Source organism: Lagopus leucura, unplaced genomic scaffold (genome assembly GCF_019238085.1).
Source record: "Lagopus leucura isolate 7727_CA_CO unplaced genomic scaffold, USGS_WTPT01 Super-Scaffold_100070, whole genome shotgun sequence".
In the NCBI taxonomy this organism is placed as follows: Eukaryota; Metazoa; Chordata; class Aves; order Galliformes; family Phasianidae; genus Lagopus; species Lagopus leucura.
Genome location: NW_024962312.1, coordinates 266,036 through 285,852, shown reverse-complemented (window position 1 = coordinate 285,852; position 19,817 = coordinate 266,036). Strand labels below are relative to the sequence as shown.

The following is a 19,817-nucleotide window of genomic DNA, read 5'->3' as shown; positions in this document are numbered from 1 at the left end:
TGCACAAGGGCCCACTCACTGAGACAGCGCGTTAAAAATAATTAAGGGAAGTCATCTCCAATGATCATATGGAAGATTAAAGTGTTCCCACAAACACATTTCCTTTTCAGCCTGAAAGGACTTTAAAGGAAGCATCAGTAAGGGAAGATGCTGGGAGGGATCTGTCATGGTTCGATGATTATTGGTGATTGGTGTCCCATAACATCATGTAGTGCACTGGGAGTTTAACTGTTTAACTGTTGATGTAAACCGCTGACAGGATCAAAGCACGATTGTGATTCTGAAATATCCTGATTTCTGCTCCCATCTCAGCTGCACTGCTGTTGGGTCACAGCCTTTGCGTGAGGCTGGATTTCAGTCCTGCCAAAAAAATCTCAGGAGTGCTTTCAGGTATATGGCACTGGGCATTCATGTCTATAATGTCTATAATGTCTATCTGTGCAGATGCTTGGATTTCATAGCATCACAGAATGGCCTGGGTTGCAAAGGACACATTGCTCATCTAGTTCCAACCCCCTGCTGTGTGCAGGGTCACCAATCCCCAGCCCATGCTGCCCAGAGCCACATCCAGCCTGGCCTTGAATGCCTGCAGGGCTGGGGCATCCACAGCCTCCTTGGACACACTGGTTGCCAAGGAGGTTGTGGATTTACCCTATCCTCTCCATCTCCCCCCCCCAATAAATCATCGTGCTGTTTGTGTTTGTTTACCCACTGAAATGCACTTATTTCTCTTGTTCAAGGGTTTATGAGTGCAAAGGGTTTATAAAGTGCAAAAGGTTAGAAAGGGACGTCAAGAGAATTGGTAAGTCTGGTGTTCAAATGCTAAAACACCTTCATGCATCTGTTAGCTCCTCAAACCTTTTGCTGCCATGCACACAGCACTTGCTGAACGTGATTAGCATTAAGCCTTCTTTTCAGTGGCCTTTTGCCCTAAGATACTGCTCTGCTGAGGTCCATGGGGTGGCTGCTCCGTGCCAGCAGCAGGCAGTGCCTCTGGTGGGTGCTGCAAAGCGCTGGGCAGAGAGGTGACCTCCTGCTTCCACGCTGTACCACCTCGCTCCACAAAGCATCAGGTGGGCTCCTGGGGAAAAGTGCTGCACAAAAGGCAAAACTGACCCCACCTGCTATGCAGCCGTACCCTCACACCTCCTGCCGCAGTGCTGTAGCCATTTAAGTTCAGCGGGTCAAATACAAATCTTTCACTTTTAATCCATCACACAAGAGATGCAACTCAAGACATTATAGTTTAGGCATGCAACATGTCATAGGTAACAAAACTGATTAGATAGATAGCAGTGTATATTAAATAAATCTTTGTGATTAAGTAAAAAATAAATCACAAAAACAATTGCTGAGGAACATGTCTGCAGGCTCAGCTCTACAGCTGTTTGTTTTTTTCCTCTTATACATCAGCAGCAGCCAAACTCACAATTGATAGATATTGCACCAGAAAGACATGTGCAGTGAGAAGGAACATAATCACAGTAATGTTTATGATAAAAAAAAACACAGATATGACTTCAATGTGTTACATAAAGTGCCTTTAGAGTTGGTGCAGTTAGAAACAAAAAGATACCGTGTTTAGATATCATTAGCAAATGCATACAAATAGGAGACAAAACAGATCTGTTTTCCATCACGCCAAATCACACACTGCCAGGTTTCCTTCAAAATGCCTCCACTGCACACAGTAAAGAGGAAAGGATAACAAAAGAACCACTACACAAAGATAATGACAGGGTTAAGCATATTTTCCTAAATGATTAATGCCAACCCTACCCCAAAATGTTCTTCAGTACATGTAAATATCACCAAGGAATAATGAGGCAATTTCTTTATTGAACATGAGATTTGGCATGCTATGTTATGACTGTCCCTCGACTCATAACTATTATTTATACAAAAATGCAACATAGAATCCATACCTCTTCCAGATACAGAAAAATATTTATGTGCTCTTGATATAGCCAATATAGAGAAGAATTCCAAGATAACTATCTCCTATTTTCCTAAGAGTTTGGGAACACAAGGCTCAAAATGAGCTTGAAAAAAATGACACTGGCATCAAGTCTGGTAAGAAATTAAGAAAAAATGCTCATTTATCCCCCACGTACATGAAATTTAATTGCAATGAAATATAATCTGAAAATGTCTAAATCAATTAAAAAGTAAACATGAGCTGTAACACTATCCCTGTAAAATGATTAATTTCATTCATTGTCATTAGAAATTATGTAAAATTTTTATTAAGGGCTCAGCCTACAGAGGCACAACATAAATACAGTAAGTCCTGCTGAAATGTAATCAGAGTACATATAACCCCATAGTAACTGGCTGTGGAAATGCCAAAAAAGCCTTCCACAGACCAGAGTTCAAGATTCTGCATTTAGGCCACGCACTGTCGAAGAGTTTGCTCCAGGAACCAGCGCTGTGCAACGGTTCTGCCACAGTCAGAGTCCAACGTGGAGGAGTGGAAGCGCAGCAGAACGCGCCGAAAGGTGGGAAGCAGTGCCCTAATCCACTCCTTCAAATCCTTGTGCATTTTCAACTGCCATCAGGAGCTTCTCTCGCAGGTCGTCGAAGGATTCATAAAGAGGTAAGTCTAAGCGATTAAAGCTGAAATTCAGAAGGGAAAGGAAAATGGAGTCACTTGAATGCTTCAAGTGCCTTTTTTGAGAGCAATGGAAAAGGTTGAATAACTTGGGCGTGAGACAGGAGCATATATCCAACTGGAGAAACAGGGGCTGTGCACACCTAACCACTGCCAGCTGTTTCCCATGGGTACCATGAGGCCAACCTGAGAGCTTTCAGGTAGGAAAGTAGGAAGGTTTCTGCTCTTAACCACCCCTGAAGGGGAAAAAAACTGCTACGTAAAACGTGGAAAATAAATGCATGGATCTGCATGAGGATGAGTGAGCTGTGGATACACAGGCAGCCAGCATGCACGTCCATCAGCCAGCACCAACCACATCACCTTTCTCATGTTTCCATGTGTGTGTGTCTGCCTGCCCAGTCCATGCGTTGATTTTCTATCTGTTAAATAACATCTTCTATTCTTTTTAGGACACAAACATACTGTGACACACACACCAGACCCACCTGCACTCAGTCTCATGCACAGATGGCTGAACACACACGCTCTGGACTCACCATGTGTGAGCTCTGGGCAGTTTATCAGGAGTTCCCCATTGCTCTATTGTAAACAGCTGAGGACCGTTTGAACCTAGTTGGAAAAAAAAAAGAAACTTGAGTTACTGGACCCTACCGAAACGACTTCAATTGCTGTATGAAAAATCGCATTGCCCCGTTTACTCTAATTTTAACTTCCACTTCCAACTGGTACAAAATACTTTGTGCAAACACCGTTAGGTCAAAATTACATTAAAGCAAATAGTGATGTGGATATATACTATTTCCAAATGCAGTCAATTTAGTAAGTTCACCAAGCTACTCTTCGGTTAGAGCACATACCATGTGAAAGAGGTAAGCTAGAAAAAAAACCAACACACTTGCATAGACCTCCAATCTCCTCTTCTCCATGTGCTATGAGCTTTACTACAGTTGACATTTTCTTTGAGGGATTTGATACTTCCTGGGCAAGGAGAACATCAGCAGAACACCCATGGTGAACATGGGGGACAAAGGGAAATGGTTTTAAGCTGAAGGAGGGAAGACTGAGATTGGATATCAGGGGGAAGTTCTTTGCAATGAGAGTGGTGAGGTGCTGGAACAGCTGCCCAGAGAGGCTGTGATGCCCCGTCCATCCCTGGAGGTGTTCAAGGCCAGGTTGGATGGGGCCCTGGGCAGCCTGGGCTGCTCTGAAATGTGGAGGTTGGTGGCCCTGCGTGTGGCAGGGGGCTGGAGATTCATCATCCTTGAGGTCCCTTCCAACCGTGGCCATTTTATTATTCCATGATGAAGCACTGGCACAGGCTGCCCAGAGATGTGGTGGATTTACTGTCCTTGGAGATATTGAAGGTCAGGCTGGACCTGAAATTCTGAGCTCAGACTCTGAGCAACCTGATCTAGCTCTATATGTCCCCTTCACTGCAGGGCAGTTGGAACTAGATGACCTTTAAAGGTTCTTTCCAACTCATACGATTCTGTGATTCTATGAACAAAACTATGCTTCCCTTCCAGTGCCCACATTTTCTCCAGCGCTGCTGGCATTCAGTGCAAGGAGTTTTATATGGGAGTAAAGGTTGGCCATGCCCGTATTTCAGCAGTGTTTGTGCTCTCCTGAGGAGCCACCTGCAGCATGTGATCTGCAGGCAGAGGGCAGGAAGCTTACCGTAAAGTTCAGCAAATCCATTCATAGGCACTCGTGACGTCCCAGTAACAAACTGCAGTAACCGAATGCGTTTTTCTGCATCCATCAGTAGAACAGCCTGTGGAGAAGCAGACAGGGTGACTTGTCGTGGCTGAAGGTGTCATTGTTGAAATAAGCAAAACAGAATTTGTTTGTATTACATGGTAAGAAATAGATATCTAGCTTCGAAGGACAGCATGCTACGTTCTCTCTGGTTAAACAAGAATTCTTTTCTGCTTATAGCAAGGAAAGTGACAATGCCCAGGCAACAGCCAGGAACCACAACTGCCATTCGTCTGTACAAGGTGACTCACAGTACTTCTGCAGTACAGGAAAACTGTTCTGGTTTTCCTGCAAATACACACTTTTCATAGAGGTACTGTATTTCAGAAAGATTACAAAGCACTTTAATAAAACCAGAGAGACTTTGTCAACCATGGGCCGTTCCAATGCAGACTCCATTAAGGATGACAACTGCCATTTCCAGCATCTACCAACGTGTTTTCCAGTAGTTTTTGAGAAGAAAAAGGATTTCATAACTGACTCCACAACACACTAAGGGATCTCTGACTTCCAGGTATAGTCAGAGAAACCGAATGCGCTGAGAGCCTTACCTTCCAGAACCACTGGATGACAGGATGATTTGGGCAGTAGCCATTTTTGTAGATTGTGTGTTGTCTCCAGTCGTTAACGTCAACATCCCCAAGGCCACACATCAGTAACTAAACACGGAAATAATTGATGCGTTGTTAATTGAGGATAGTACCAGGACTACCCTGAGTGCTCCATCAGAAAAAAAACACCTCTCCTCTCCCTCTGTTGCCTGACCTCTCAAAGTTAACACTATACAAATACAGACATAAAGTGGTACTGAGCTTCTCTTCAGGAGAATTCTCAAAGATTCCACCACTTTACTGGAGAAACACTGTGCAGTATGCAGTATGTATGCTTCATGTGACAGTGTCTTTTACAGCATATTTGCTGAAACGTGACCAGTACATGTCATTAATGCAGCAAGCTACTTGCATTCTTTACATATGCATGTACTCAACCACCTCATTGAGTAACTGATACTTTCTCTGCTTTTACTTGATAGATTTATTAATTTTGGGGGAAAAAAATCCTCATTCCCCACGAACGCAAAGAACCTTTGTCTCCAAACTCCACGATGACCAGTGAACTGAGATTGTCACCCATCTTTGCAATGAGCATTACCAATCTGTCGCCTCTGGACATAAACCAACTCACCTCTAGTTCATTTTCATCAAAAATTTTAATCAGATCGATAGGAAGAAGTTCTGTGAATCCCTAAGGGAAAAAGTAAAATTAGCAAACTATGTATGATTACAGTTTTATCTGATAGAACTTTTGCCTTTGGAGAAAGCTGTGAGCTAAGTAAGTGATGGAGGGCAAAGAAGGGTTTGGAAAACGAAATATGCAGTTCCTGAAGTATTATGAGTTTCTAATTTAAAAACTGCTGTTTCAAGCTCAAATAATGGCAACTTGAATGAGAATGATCTTAGGAGACCAGCAGAGCCTGTGTGGTCATGCACAACTTCCCACTCCTCCAACCAGATACTGATGTATGTGTACATAGTTTGGGTAAAAAGGAAGACAAAAAAGAAAACCTTACCTCCAAGAAAGCATTCATTTGTTTTTGAACTCTGTTTACAAATCTCCACTGGATTACCAGGCTATGGGAGTTAAAAACATAAACACATTCATTAGAAGACTAATGAGCAACCCTAACAATACCAGCTTCTCATTTACAACTTTAGGTATCTCTCAATCATACTTTTATATTAGAGAAGTTGCTTTTTATTAAATTATGCAGCCTACAAATTCTATAGTCTAGACCCTGGATAATGTACTTACTGTAAGAATTAGGTACCTAAATGATGAGTTTTTTTTTTACATTCCAGAGCCATAAGTATATTTGTGATATCTGTGATTCTGTGACTACAACTGCAGTTTCTTTCCTTTTCTTTTTTTTCTCTCCTTTTTTCCCTTGTGCACCAACTAGAACTCCTCACTGATAACACAACTCTTGGAAAAAGCACTAGAAAAAATTAAACTGCATCAAACACTAAGAAATGAGTGTATATAACCACAAGCATGGACTCTGAAGTTATAAAAACACCACATTAGCATTCATCTAGAATTACTGAGGTGGAGGTGCAATTTAGCTCTTTGTTTTGGCACACACCTTTTCAAAGAGCTCTTCTTTATTGCTTTACTACATGGAGATGGCAGAGATGGAGAGTGTTTATGGCATCTAATACTTTGCATCTGTAAACCAACAAAAACTGCCTGAATGCCTGAAAAACTAAACTGCTGACGGCGTGAATATATGCTGCACAGTCAAACTAAGAGCAGAAAACAAATAATAAAACGGGGAACTTGTTATTGTTTTGCTGTTACAGTCACTTTGCTGCAATACCACACTGCACAGGAGGTGAACAAAGTGCAGAGTATTCCTCTTAAAGGAGTACTTAAACACGTGCAGAGATCCCAAAACCTTCCTTGAATGAAAACTAAAGGGGAAGCAAATGTGACCTCAGCAACACGATGTTTGCTATTTTCACTCTTTTGTCTCATTAGTTTATTGTTCAGATCTGCACTTATTCTTCATTTGCATTCTGTGATAGCACTGCATCAGGAAGAACTGCAGCCCAGGGTGGAAATATACTGCTTAGGAGACCCACAAAGCAGAGGCAGTTACCTAGGTGGGCAGCCAGTGCAGAAAATGAGGCATGAAATCAGGCCAGATTCATATGCTGCTGTAATGTAATTCTTGTATCCAGGAAATGCCATCTTTGCATCAATTTTGGAGGGTGCTCAGAATGAGTAAGTTAGACTGGTGTCTGCAGCCACCGGGGGCAATTCCACGGCTCCTTGAGTACTCCTTATGCCAACACATCAAGAAAATACTGCTTCCTACTACATGACACAGGCTGCCTTAATTAGAGTAATTCATTGAACAAAAAGGTTAATATTCCAACTTCCTAGTAGTGTGAACAAACCGTGTTAACAAAGTGATTTTCTTTTAAAAGGACTTCTGACAATTCTTTGTGCTACAGTAACTGCAGTGAGGTAAATTCCAAAGCATTACCACTGTCTGTTGTTAAACTCAGGGTAAACTCTACAAACATATACGTACTCGATGTATTCCCTTTTGTTCTCATTTGTTACCATGATTTCTGACCCATTTGGCTTCAGGTCGACTTGATACGTCTGTATTTTAAAGAAAGAACAAAATACAACAGGGCATTATTATTTCAAGACATGCTTCTCATGAAATCCACCACCCCCGAGAGGCATTTTACAAGCAGGACTAGAAAATTATTACACTGCAATAGCTAATGAGACATCAAAATATTTCACGTTTAAAGATGACGTAATTAGGAAGAAATGATTCTATGGTCACTCTTCAGAGTAAATCATTTTGCAACTTCTATTGCAAAACGTCAGGTAAAATTTGGCAAAGAAAACACATCCTCCCATCTTCAAAAGGACAGAAAAATGCCTTCTAATTCTTCAAAGTGCTGGGAAAAGATTATTGGCACAGCTGGGGCAGGGAGGGCTGGAGGGCCTTGCCCGCCCCAGGCTGAGTCTGTGATTAAGATCTGTGAACTTACTAGAAAGAGAGACAACATTCTCTCCTCTTCTGAAGGACGCTTTCCATCCTTTCTATCTTGAAAATACTTTCTTACTCATTTGTGAGCACTAGCAAAATCCTATTCTTATCCATCACATATCAGATTCATCTTGCTTTTCCTTTAATTCAAGAAAGATTCTGGTGATAACTGAAGTATAAGCAAACACAGAAGCTTACAGCAATGCAAGTCTTTCACATACTGAACATCTGTGTGGAAGCAGTACAGTCTCCTAACCAAGTTCCACAAGTTTCAGCAGCACTGTGCTGCCTGAGACAAAACAAGCAGTAAGTGGAGTCTCCATCCCTGGAGGTGTTCAGGAAATGTTCAAATGTTGTACTGAGGGACATGGTTTAGTGGGAAGTATTGGTGGTATGGGGAAGGTTGGACTGGATGATTGTGGTGGCCTTTTACAGCCGTGGTTGATTCTGTGGTCTTATGACTTCTATGAGTCCCCAGAGTTTTGGCACCAGTAAGTAGGAAGTAAGTGGCAAATGCAGAAGCAGACAAATTACTCATTATCTGCCATGTTTTACAGCTTCTGAATTGTTGAGAAACATCCTGCAAGCATTTACATGCATGAGGCATTCCAGTCTCTACCCATCTAGCTTACTCTGCAGTACAGCAGATCCTACCCTGATATTACTGAGCTTCAGGCTTTTCTGTGATAAAATCTGTCATGCAGTTCTGCCTCTCACGAGCAGTATGATGGAAACAAGATTGTATCAGCTGCTATTGGGATTTATCTGTAGCTCACTGAGTTAGGTAAGCTGAAACAGGATACAGCCAAGAGGACTTAAAATTCCATCATCATTACTGGTTCTCAAGTGTGACCAGAACATTTTTTGTTGTAACAGAAACAATTGTGAATCTTTGCAAAACAAACAACTTCCTTTTGTTGTATCATCTGCCTGCACTACTAAAAGAGTCTTAGAAGGGTATTCTGCTGCTTATAATTCTACCTCTTCTCGTGTTCTTTGAGAACATCTTCAACTGTAGAACCCCACACAGTCCCAGGCTGAGTTCACTTCTAATGAGGATCCTGTCTTTTATTAGCCTCAAATACTGCCTTTCAGCAAGGCACTGTGTTGCTCATGGGCAAGAATACAATCTCCTTCTTTGGCATCTCAAGATTTAAATAGTTCAGTAAGAAAGTCAAAGTCTGCCTGTATTGATGATTAACATACAGCAGTCCCAGTTAAGTCCACAACCATGAGATACTGCCCAGTAGTTAATTACTTTTTGGCAATGACCAGTAAGATGGAATTACAGACTTCTGGGTTAGTGTTTACATACCTGTCCAAAGTTTTCCTCATCTATGCAGAACATGAGATCCAGCTCCGTAGGGTCATTCTCCAGGATCCACTTCAAGGAGTTGTAGTATTCACTGTCCTACAGGAGATTAAAATTAAACAAGGTTTGAAAATAAAAACATTAAAGAGATAAAGGCACTTAAATCTAGAACTCCAGGGGGCTGCAGAGAGCTTGGAGTCTGTTTACTGGCACAGCTACTGTAAAGGAGGATATGACTGATCTTTGTGCTTTTCACCTGGTACAATTTCAGATTTGTGTAAGTTCCCTTAGCTGCTTTGTAACTAAGGGTTATTATGCAATAAACTGATTGTACATATATATTTGGTACATGTGTACATGGCAACATGTAGTAATTGGTTAAAGAATACCTCTGGGATGAAGCTGTTGTTTTCAACACAATAGATACACCACTTGATTACATCAATATTTATGTATTATAAAACAACTGATTACATTGTTATTAGTAAAAGTTAACACTTCCTGAAAGGGCTGCATCTTTTTTATCTATTAGCTTCACAATTAAAGACTGATGAAAGAAAGGGAGGGAGAGAAAGAATCCTAGAATGGCCTGGGTTGCAAAGGAGCACAGTGCTCATCAGTTCCAACCCCCTGCTGTGTGCAGGTCGCCAACAGCAGCCCAGGCTGCCCAGAGCCACATCCAGCCTGGCCCTGAATGCCTGCAGGGATGGGGCATCCACAGCCGCCTTGGGGAAAGGTCTCTGTTCTGGGCATGGGTACAGAACAGAGAGAAAGGTGAAGGAGAAATTAATTAATTTATTAATTATATTGATTTCCCGAAAGGAAAAATCCTCAAGTAATTTCTGGAGCTGGTAAGAGTGAAATGTCCTTACCACTGATTCCATGTCTTTCAGCGTTATTGGCTTCCCCAGCATCATCTTGTAAAAAGGTCTGATGAAGAAGCCTAAAACAGAGGGGAAAAGCATTACTTCCACTACTCTGCATTTCCACCTTACTCAAGGACAGCCTGCTCTAAGATAGAGCACCACACATTTGCAAAGAAATACCCGCAAGAAACCTGAGCTGTAACTGCTCAGGTTAACAGGAGGCTCGTTTTTAATTCAGACACAGAAAGTCCTTCTTTTAATCACAAGAATTACACCAGTGCAATTAATATCAGTTCAGTGGTAGAGGCACAGAAGATGGAGCTCTGAGCTGAAGGTATTCCACCTGTCCCTCCTCTCTCAAACACAATGCAGTGTTGTAGGCAGTACCACTAACTAAAATGTAGACAGTCTGTATCACTGCTTGCTTGGCTATTCTGGGATTCTGAAACCCAGAAAAAAAATTTAATTAATTGTTATATCAATGGGAAACAGATTTACAAAACACGCATGCTGCACTTGGTACCCATGCAACTGTTCCAGCTTCAGCTGTTTTGCATGGAAAGGCCTGATACAAATGCAGTGGTCATCCTTTACCATAGACATTATTTAGAAAGGGAGATTAACAAGAGTGAAGAAGGAAGCAGAGCTTTATGAGAAATGTTTTGGTCGAGCAAGATGCTACAATTTTGACAAAATCTCCATTGACAGTAGGAATACAATCTCCAAAGCTTCCAGTTCAATACTTTCATTCTAACTTTATTTCCAGATGCACTACACTCTGACACACATTAATTATCAAAGTGATTTATTTAACAAAAGTCCAGCTGCAGTAGCATAGCCACAGTGCAGTAACTCACCATCCAGCAGCTTCCCATGATACACTGCCAGGCCAGCCACTCGTCCAATAAATGTGAAATAAGAAAGGTGATCTTCATTACAAAGACCTGAATTGGGGTTAATCTGAAGCGTGTAGTTGTCCCTTTTTTGAAGAAAGCAAGAAAAAAATCTAAATCATCACATCTTTGAGTAAACAGATATTTAGGCATGTTAATAAACAACGTGAGCTCAGGGCCACTTCTTGTCTATGCTGCATTAATGGTCACAACGATGATCTGACAAAGGCTCCTCATAATCCTCCTGGTTGTGGGGTTAAGTACAATTAATTTTAAATTCACCTTTTCCATCTGTGTGCATGGTGCAAAGTTCAGGGCAATACTGCCTCCAGATTCACTGGTTATAAGCAGGCCTTCCCCAGTATGTTTTTACTGAACTTTACAGCACAGAATCAATCCACTGTGAATGTTCACAATTTAAAACACTCCTTTCCATGAAAGCGAACTTCACATGAGAACAGAGTTACTTTTAAAGGACTTGCAGCAACTTAAACCACAGAAGTGGAAGTGCTATTGCAAAACACACCACCCAGTAATCTATTAACCCAGGGGCATTCTGAGCTAGCATGTATTTCTCTAAGCTGAGCTTCCCTCCAAAATCAGAACGTGTTTTTTCCGAGACACAAATGTGAGAAAACTCTCACTGCACAGCCTTTGTTCATCTACTTTACCACTCATTCAACACTCATAAGAGAAAGGAGTGAGCATGACACTGAGGTGAAAACGTAAGAACTGTTGCAATGAAGAAATCCATCCCTCCTGTGGTTAAGCACACGGTGTGGGATTACAGAGGCAGACACAAAAGGAATGTGCTTTAAGCAGGAGACTTGGCTCTCTCATTAACATAAATGAACCACTGAGGGTTTTAAAATTGGACATGAATGCATTTGAATTCATGCAGGACCGCTGTTGTGCGGCTACTGAAATGTAAACGAGAAGCTGTTTTGTGAGCTAATTACAAAGAAGCAGTACAATTCTGGAAGGCAGGTGTTTTATGATGCTCTGGGAGGGCACAAATAGTCTTTTGTCTGCATCACTCCACTTGCTACTGCTCGCCCCAGAAACGGCAATTTGTGCTGCTGCCAGTAAGGCAACACGAAACACTGTCCTAATAGTGAGAATGCTTTATGTGACATGAAAGGTCCTCAAGAAGGACAAAAGAAATGAGAGCGCAGCTCTGACTGACAAGAGTGCACAACTGTGTCACGAAGGATGACCTAACTACTGCCAAATGTAACCTCCCTGCTCATGCAAAATCTAATTGCAAATGGAAAGATTTTAATGAACACTTACGTTGCTGAATATTCAAAAAGACCATAATAAGGGTTGAACATCTCCTTGGACAAGAGAAAAAACCACTCTCTGGCCACACCTCCATAGTCAAGTCCTTTTTCTGACTCAAATTCAATCCAGAGCCTGGCCTTCAGTACATCAGGTCTTTTCACAGACATAATTCTTCTGTAGGACTCCTCAAAAATATTATTCCTGTGTAGCTTCATCTCAAATCTGTTTGGTATATCAGCCTGTGTGAAAGGAGAGTACATTTTACTTATCAGTCTGAATACACGATCTTCAGGGAATTACGGACTAGAGGTTAAAAACTAAAGGATGGATTTGACATCTGAGTGTGCCAAGTTTCTCCTTATGCTTGTTTTCCAATACAGGTTGACAGATTACAGTGAACTGGGTATGTTCCAGTCCCAGGGATCAGAGATTTCTATGATACTTGGTAAAACACTGAGAACAACATGAAATGCAACAACAAAGAAGAGAGAACAATATTAGTTTTATTGTGTTGAATTTAAAGGGCATGACAGCTGCAAAGCCAGGCTGGATTTGAGCAATCTGGTTTGGTGGGAGGTGTCCTTGCCTAGCAGGGTTGAAATGAGGTGATCGTAAAGGTCCTTTCCAACCCAAACTATTCTGTGATTCCATGATAACAAACACGATGCTTCATGTTGCCCTTTCACTTGGATACCTGTAAAGGCCAGAACTGTTTCACTGCGCATAAAGCAGAACTGAACAAAATAGAACAGGACTGCCAAAATGCTTGAGAATTTCTGTCTGAAAAACGAGAGCACTAGTAGTCATTAAGATTTAGCCCAGAAATTCAAAAAGGCAGGACAGAACTGGATAAAGCATATGAAAACAGAGGCACAAGACTGGGTGAACTCGTGACAGTTACAGGCAGGTACAGTTCTCCTGGTAAGATTGACCCAATAGCAGTGTGTCAAGAGGTTTGCTTTTTCCTGCAGGTGCTTACTGTGTCCATCTGGTCATTGGTCAGAATGCACACGGAAGGAACTACCAGCAAAGAGAGAAAGGCACTGGCGAGCCCCATTGCATCAGGGCTCGTGCTACAAAGGCTGTCTGCAGCGAATCACCAGCTGACCCCAGGTGTGGGCCAATACCTACTGCTCACTGAAATTAAAGGAGGTATTTTTGCAGAACAGGAACACCAGAAGCTTGTGCCTGACTCAGTAATGCTGTGGGCTCCACTCTACCAGCGTTCTCCAGCTCTGTCCTTCAAATCCACCATTAAAGATGAAGGAGAAATGTCAATCAGTGAGTAGATGACATTTCCTTCCTCTGTCATCACTTTGGGTTTTCTGTTCATACCAGAAAATGAGCGTCTTAAAGATACGTAAATGTTTTTGTTCAGAAATCCACCAAATTCAAACTTTTCTTCACTGTCTTCATTTCCACTCCTTTGAGGAGTATGGCAACCAAGAATCACTGGCAAATGTGCTACAGCAAGAAACACTCCTCTGTATCTACCCTGAGGACAACTCACTTGTTCTCCCCAGACGTAACAGACCCCAGCACAAAGCAGCACGCTTATACTCACGGGTTTCTTCAACTTCTTCCTGAAATAGTCATACTTCTGTTTGAACTCCCTAGAATACGGAACCGCCTATAGAGAGAATTGTAAATACACATTATTCTAGGTATTGTTTGTTGTGCTACTTTACACTTAAACAAATAAGATATAAATTTGAAGACACGCTATCTAGATATGTAACTCATTGAGTCATTAAAAAAAACACATGCATGAAGTACAGAACACTGAACCTTCTCAGTGTGTAAGCTGAGTTAAGATGTACCAAAATTTTTACCCGCATTTTCTGTTTATCTACTTAGCCTCTTTTCTTTCTTATTTTAGGAACAGAAAAGAGCAAAAACTATTTTTAACATGGAGAAAAATGACTGGAATGCAATATTGTCATCTGTGTGTTTCATTAGGAAACAATAATATGTCATGTGGTATTTTTATGACTTCTAAGAATGAGTGCTGCTATCAAAAGCTATGGATTTACACAGTTGGAAGTGCTAAGGATTAAAAGGTGTTGCACAAAGACAAAATACAAAGAATTTTGAGAATGCTCCTTAGAACAAGTTGCGAGGCTCCAGGTAGAGCTGTGAAATGAATCATAAGGTGCAGGATGCAGCATATACCCACACAGCACTGCATGTCCACGGCCCTCAGTGAGTGAACCCCATTCTCATAGAGGAAGTGATAAAACTACTATTGCTTGGCTAGTACAAAACTCCCAAGATCTTCTGATCAAAGAATGACAGCAGGTGCCCCTCACGCACAGCTCTGTACCAAAATACACGACTCGAACACAGTGCAGCGCCTAGCACAGAAAGTTTCTGATTGCAGGATGAGAACAGAATAAAATGAGAACCAACGAATTTCCGCGCATCTCAGCATGAAACCCCACTCAGAGTATTCAGCCCTGCAGTTTCAGAGCGGATGGAGCTTTGCACAGAAACAGCACAGCAATACAGACATTCAAAACAGTCACATAAAGCAGTTTCTATCCCGCTAAAGAAAGAGCCCTCTTCTCCTTTTGCTGAAACAGATGTATTCTGAGATTTACTGTGACAAACCAATCAAGAATGTTTCCTAGACAGTCAAAATCATATGGTGTTGGCTTCTGGAAGAAAACATGCTGTAATGCATGAAAAATGCCATACCTCGGTAGCCATCAGTAGGAAAGACTACAAGAACCACCAGCTTTGAACCTACTGCCTGAGCTGGGAATGGTGTGCATTGCACACGAGTGACAAACAATGCAGTGATTCCTCATGAACCCCACTCTGCTTTGGACCACTGGCAGCAGGCTGGAAAAGTCTCCAGTGCACTGCAGGTTATGTGAAACAAAATAGGGTTACTGAGTGTCAGCAGTTCTGGGGCACCTCACCAGGAGGGCACAGGACAGCAGTTCCCCTGCCCTTGGAGGCTCACAAAATGCTCATCTGAGTCTCCCTCAGGACAAAGCAAGCCAAGGTTGGTCCTGCCTCCTACTCTATTCACCAAGCTGCCCAGAGAAGCGTGGGTGCCCCATCCCTGGCGGCCACGGATGGGCCCTGGGCACCCTGAGCTGGTGGGAGCACCCAGCCCATGGCAGGGGTTGGAACTGGATGGGCTTTAAAGACCCTTCCAATCCAACCAGGCATCGATTCTGTCATGTGGAATACAAGCATGACCTGTTGCTTATTTACAACTGCTGCCTACACCAAAGGTACATGAGTCACAGCACTTCATGCCAAAAGAACCACAGCAGTACTTACAGGACCAGTAATTGCTGGGTTCTGCAGTCTGGGGTCTTCCCACTGGGTAATTTTATTATCTGTAAATAACAAAATAAATTATATTATTACTACTTTGCTACCGCGCTGCGAATGTACGTGTTTGTTGGTTTTTTTTTTTTCCCTACACATATTTTTCCTACCACCACTTCCACAGCTCAGTATTTCAGGCTTGGAAAATAATGCATTCACCCATCTCCATCAAAATCCCATCACACTGTTTGGTCAAAAAGACTCGTTCAAAAATGCAGAAGTACAGCATAATTCAGTGTAATTACACTGCTTTTATTTCAACACCAGTAGTAGTAAACATGTTCTACTTGAACATGATCTTGGATTCAACTCGTATTAAAAATACAGATTTCATGGCTGAGGGGAAAGAAACCCAAACACTTTGTCCAATGGTAGATGAAGTTTACTTATTCAAAATTCTGCATAAAGAGGGCCAAAGTTTAGGAATTTTAAAGCAGTCTGAATTAAATTTGGAAGTGAAGGGATAGCATCTCTTCGGAAAAAAAGAAGTCCTAGACATTGATTTTAATGAGAAATTTATAACATCATTAAGTACACAGTATGGCATAAGGAATCATTCAGTTTAGACAAAGTCTATTTTGGCAGTAAGGTAACAGAATTCAGTTCTTTTCAGCTACAGCTTTCAAGAGCACCAGCAGCATTGCATGGTCATACAGTGAGGTTATACAGGACCACGGTGAAACTCTCTCTGCCTCCAGACAGCTGCTCCTCACAAGATTCTGAACACAACAGAATCACGACAGAATGATGATGTTGCAACAAGACAATGCTCCAAAAACCAAACTAAATGCCACCTCCAACGGCAAGGCTTGAGTCGTATTTCCTGCACTGCAAGGGTAATAATAATACATCTCTTAGGTACACACTTTGATTTATAAACTGCATATTAAAGGAATAGTCAGGATTTCAGGTTTTGTAACTCTTGGTTTGAGAATAAAAACACTAAGCTTGAAGAAAATTGCTTTTAAGGATACTACAGGTAAAAGCAAAGAGCCAAGTCCACTTGTTTTATAGTAGCACAGGCACTTTCCATGTTTCTATAGTCAGAAAAGACCCCTAAGTTTTGAGCACCCCAAGTTATTTTTAAAATGGACTGGATTTTGTAAGCTGCCTCTCATTAAAAGTTACTGAAGAAAATTCAAAACCATCACAGGGCACACTCCAGCAAATTTGGCCTAGCAGTTAATTTCACATTAAATTACTGTCTTATTTTCCTTCACACTTTATGGCCATTATGGAGGAAGGCTGTCAGAACAACAGCTCTGGGAGCCACACATTCTGCACAGCTTGCTGCCTGCCAACAGGCTGGCTCCTGGGCTGGCCTTTTCATATGGCTGCTTCTTGGTCAGTAGCATCACTTCTGCAACATTTACTGCTTTTATACCAATTCGTTTTTTACACCTACTTGAAAGTGACAAGCACAATGATGGTGGTAAATTTCTATGACATCAAAGGCAGAGCTGGGAATTACTTTAGAGATTCTGTCCATTCTCTCTTACTGCTCTAGGATATGTTTAAGAGCACAAGGCGTCACTGATCAGTCATTGCCTAAGCTGTTTTTCAGAATATTACAGCAATAGGGACTTCATATTACTTTCCTATGACTTCAATGCCCATACAGTGAGAAGAGCCCAACTCGACCCACCGGAGCTGGAACTGTAGCACAAGACTCCCTGTATTACTGTACAGTAGATGTCGATATCAAATTAACTCCTTTTGCAGCACGTTTTAGAAGAGCTCTCCTGGTTCTTCACACAAACACAATACTCTCTCTCTTTCCTCACAGATCAGGCCTTTGGGCTTTGAAGGATTTCCTCTGTTCCTTTGGTTCCACTATTCCCCTGAGACTTGGGTCCCTGCGCTTCATTGTCACAGATGTTACCATTGCTAATCAGCTTAGGAAGATTACCTCTGCTCTTATTTAAGATGCTCCTGCTGATGCACTGCAGGATAAATTAACTCACACTCAGCTGATGTTTTTCATGTCTCTTTCAAAATAAATTCTGCTAACTCTTCCTATTCTGAGTTGTACCTTGGAATTGTAATAAAACACATTCACACTGCACCTACACCTCATCACCATCATTCTGGTTCCTAATCCTGTTCCAGTGAGCTCGTCTTGCTTCTCCTATGTTGCTGTTTTCTACTAATACATTGTGCACATTCTCTCTAATTCATTCCTCAGCATGCTGAAGAACAGGGAACCCATTTAACACATCCATTCCTCCTTCAGTGAACCACTGGTAACTATGCTGAATTTGGTTGCAAAGCCTTTGTGTTGTTCTTCATGATACCTTCTAAGATGTAGAACACGTTTTCCTACATGGCTCCTAAGAAATCAGAACAGCTTACAACTAAAATCTGAAAAGAATCAGATTTTCAGACCACTACGTTAAAGTAGCACCTAAATTATCTTTTCTGTGCTTTACTGTTCTTAGTTTGTGACATGCTTCATAACAGCTTGTGCTGCTCCACAGTGGTCCTTTCTGTGCTGGCTGCAGTGTATTTTATTACAGTCTTTCTCAGGGATGAGAAAAACATGAAACAAAACTGGGCAACAGTATGAAATAATCATGCCTGTTACCAATTCAAAAACATACCTGGGGAGCCAGGACATTAATAGCAGCATAAATGTTGTAAGTTATCTGATTCAGCTGTATTCTAGTAATGAAATGGAGTACATTTGTTGCATCTTAACTAAGCCAGTTTATGATAGTGCTGTACTCTCAAGACTTGCATGCTTCCAGAGCAAGCCCAGCTGGTTGCTGCCACGGCTGACTTCAGCATATGTTCTCAAGTTACTCGTGGAACAGTTAAGAGCCACAAGGCTCTGCCACAAAGCTGACAATACGGCCAAAAGCCACTGCACTTCCTTCCAGACTGTGGATGCCCCGTCCATCCCTGGAGGTGTTCAAGGCCAGGTTGGATGGGGCCCTGGGCAGCCTGGGCTGCTATGAAATGTGGAGGTTGGTGGCCCTGCGTGTGGCAGGGGGTTGGAGCTCCGTGATCCTTGAGGTCCCTTCCAAGCCTGGCCATTCTGTGGTTCTATGATACTGTGGGAAGAAATGCTACAATGGTTGTTAGAGTAAAATAAACTGATAAACTGCTGTTTGCAGTCATTTGCAAAGCACTGAGCACAACTTCATCACAAAGTCTGCTGTAATGCCCCTGGCATCACCTCTAATTCTGAAGTCCCCTGGTAGTACAGTGGTGCCAACAATGAGATTCAAGGGCAATCTGATAGAAGCAAATAGTGTTGTCCAAAAAAACCCCACCAAAACAGGCCTAACACCCAAACAAACAACACTCATAAATTCTGCAAAAATGCTAAAGAAGCTCGGATTGGGAACAAAGAGAGGCTTCAGGTGCAAATACACCTGTTTTTATAAAAGCATCAAACTGTTTGAGGGAACGTATAACATCAGCACTCCATTTTTAGAGACTGAATAACTTGAAGTGAGGGAGGGCCAGCAAATATACAGGTATCTTAAACACTGCAGATTTATTTCCAGACATCTACTGGTAGGAGCAATTAAAAATTAAGGAAGACATACAGAACACAGCAACGCTGATGTTTGAAAGGGCTAATCTCTTTCTTTGTGAGTGTGCTACTTCTGGTTTTTATTTAAAATTATGTAACTCATTTAGAGGCAAAGATGGTTTAACAATGATTCGGTAACACAAAACTGTAGGTATGCTAGGATTTAATGCTACTGAAGGAGAAATCCTATGCTAGGATTTAATGCTACTGAAGGAGAAATCCTATGCTAGGATTTAATGCTACTGAAGTTCTGTCAAATACACAGAATTGTTGGAGGTTTTAGTTGAGTTTCGTGGAGCAAACAGACACTCTTCCAATTGTTCTGAGTTACTACCTCTGTGAAGATTATCCTGTCAGTAGAAATGCCCCATTAGAAAGCCCAGTTCAAATCTTCAAAAAAAAAAAGCTTTTTTGTGCTGCTTTGTTTTTAATCAACAAGAACTAACACAGTTTTTCTGAGGGGCTGCAGTAAGACAAATCTACACTGAAGCATCACCTACAATGGAATTTCACTAACAGAAGAACTGAATAGATATCAGTTGGATATAGTCAGAATAGATATCAGGCTGGGTGCCATATAACATGCTATAAATATGAAATAAGCTCAGAATCAATGCTGCCACAAGACCT

At 41.7% G+C, this 19,817-nt stretch overlaps 1 protein-coding gene across 4 annotated transcripts in view; it reads right to left on the bottom strand.

The window, feature by feature from the left end:
• Positions 1-1,819: 1,819 nt before the first annotated feature.
• NEDD4L (NEDD4 like E3 ubiquitin protein ligase) overlaps positions 1,820-19,817 on the bottom strand; it is a 135,098-nt gene continuing 117,100 nt past the window's right edge. For all 4 annotated transcript variants that reach the window (XM_042886988.1, XM_042886989.1, XM_042886986.1 and 1 more), the window contains 13 exons: positions 15,596-15,654; positions 13,866-13,931; positions 12,311-12,540; positions 10,982-11,103; positions 10,131-10,201; positions 9,262-9,357; positions 7,470-7,543; positions 5,943-6,003; positions 5,558-5,617; positions 4,924-5,031; positions 4,292-4,388; positions 3,151-3,223; positions 1,820-2,616 (listed from right to left, as the gene is read on the bottom strand). In XM_042886988.1, coding sequence (XP_042742922.1) covers positions 2,514-2,616; positions 3,151-3,223; positions 4,292-4,388; positions 4,924-5,031; positions 5,558-5,617; positions 5,943-6,003; positions 7,470-7,543; positions 9,262-9,357; positions 10,131-10,201; positions 10,982-11,103; positions 12,311-12,540; positions 13,866-13,931; positions 15,596-15,654 — 1,220 coding nt within the window. In that variant the 3' untranslated portion in view covers positions 1,820-2,513. The remainder of the gene's footprint in view (positions 2,617-3,150; positions 3,224-4,291; positions 4,389-4,923; positions 5,032-5,557; positions 5,618-5,942; positions 6,004-7,469; positions 7,544-9,261; positions 9,358-10,130; positions 10,202-10,981; positions 11,104-12,310; positions 12,541-13,865; positions 13,932-15,595; positions 15,655-19,817) is intronic.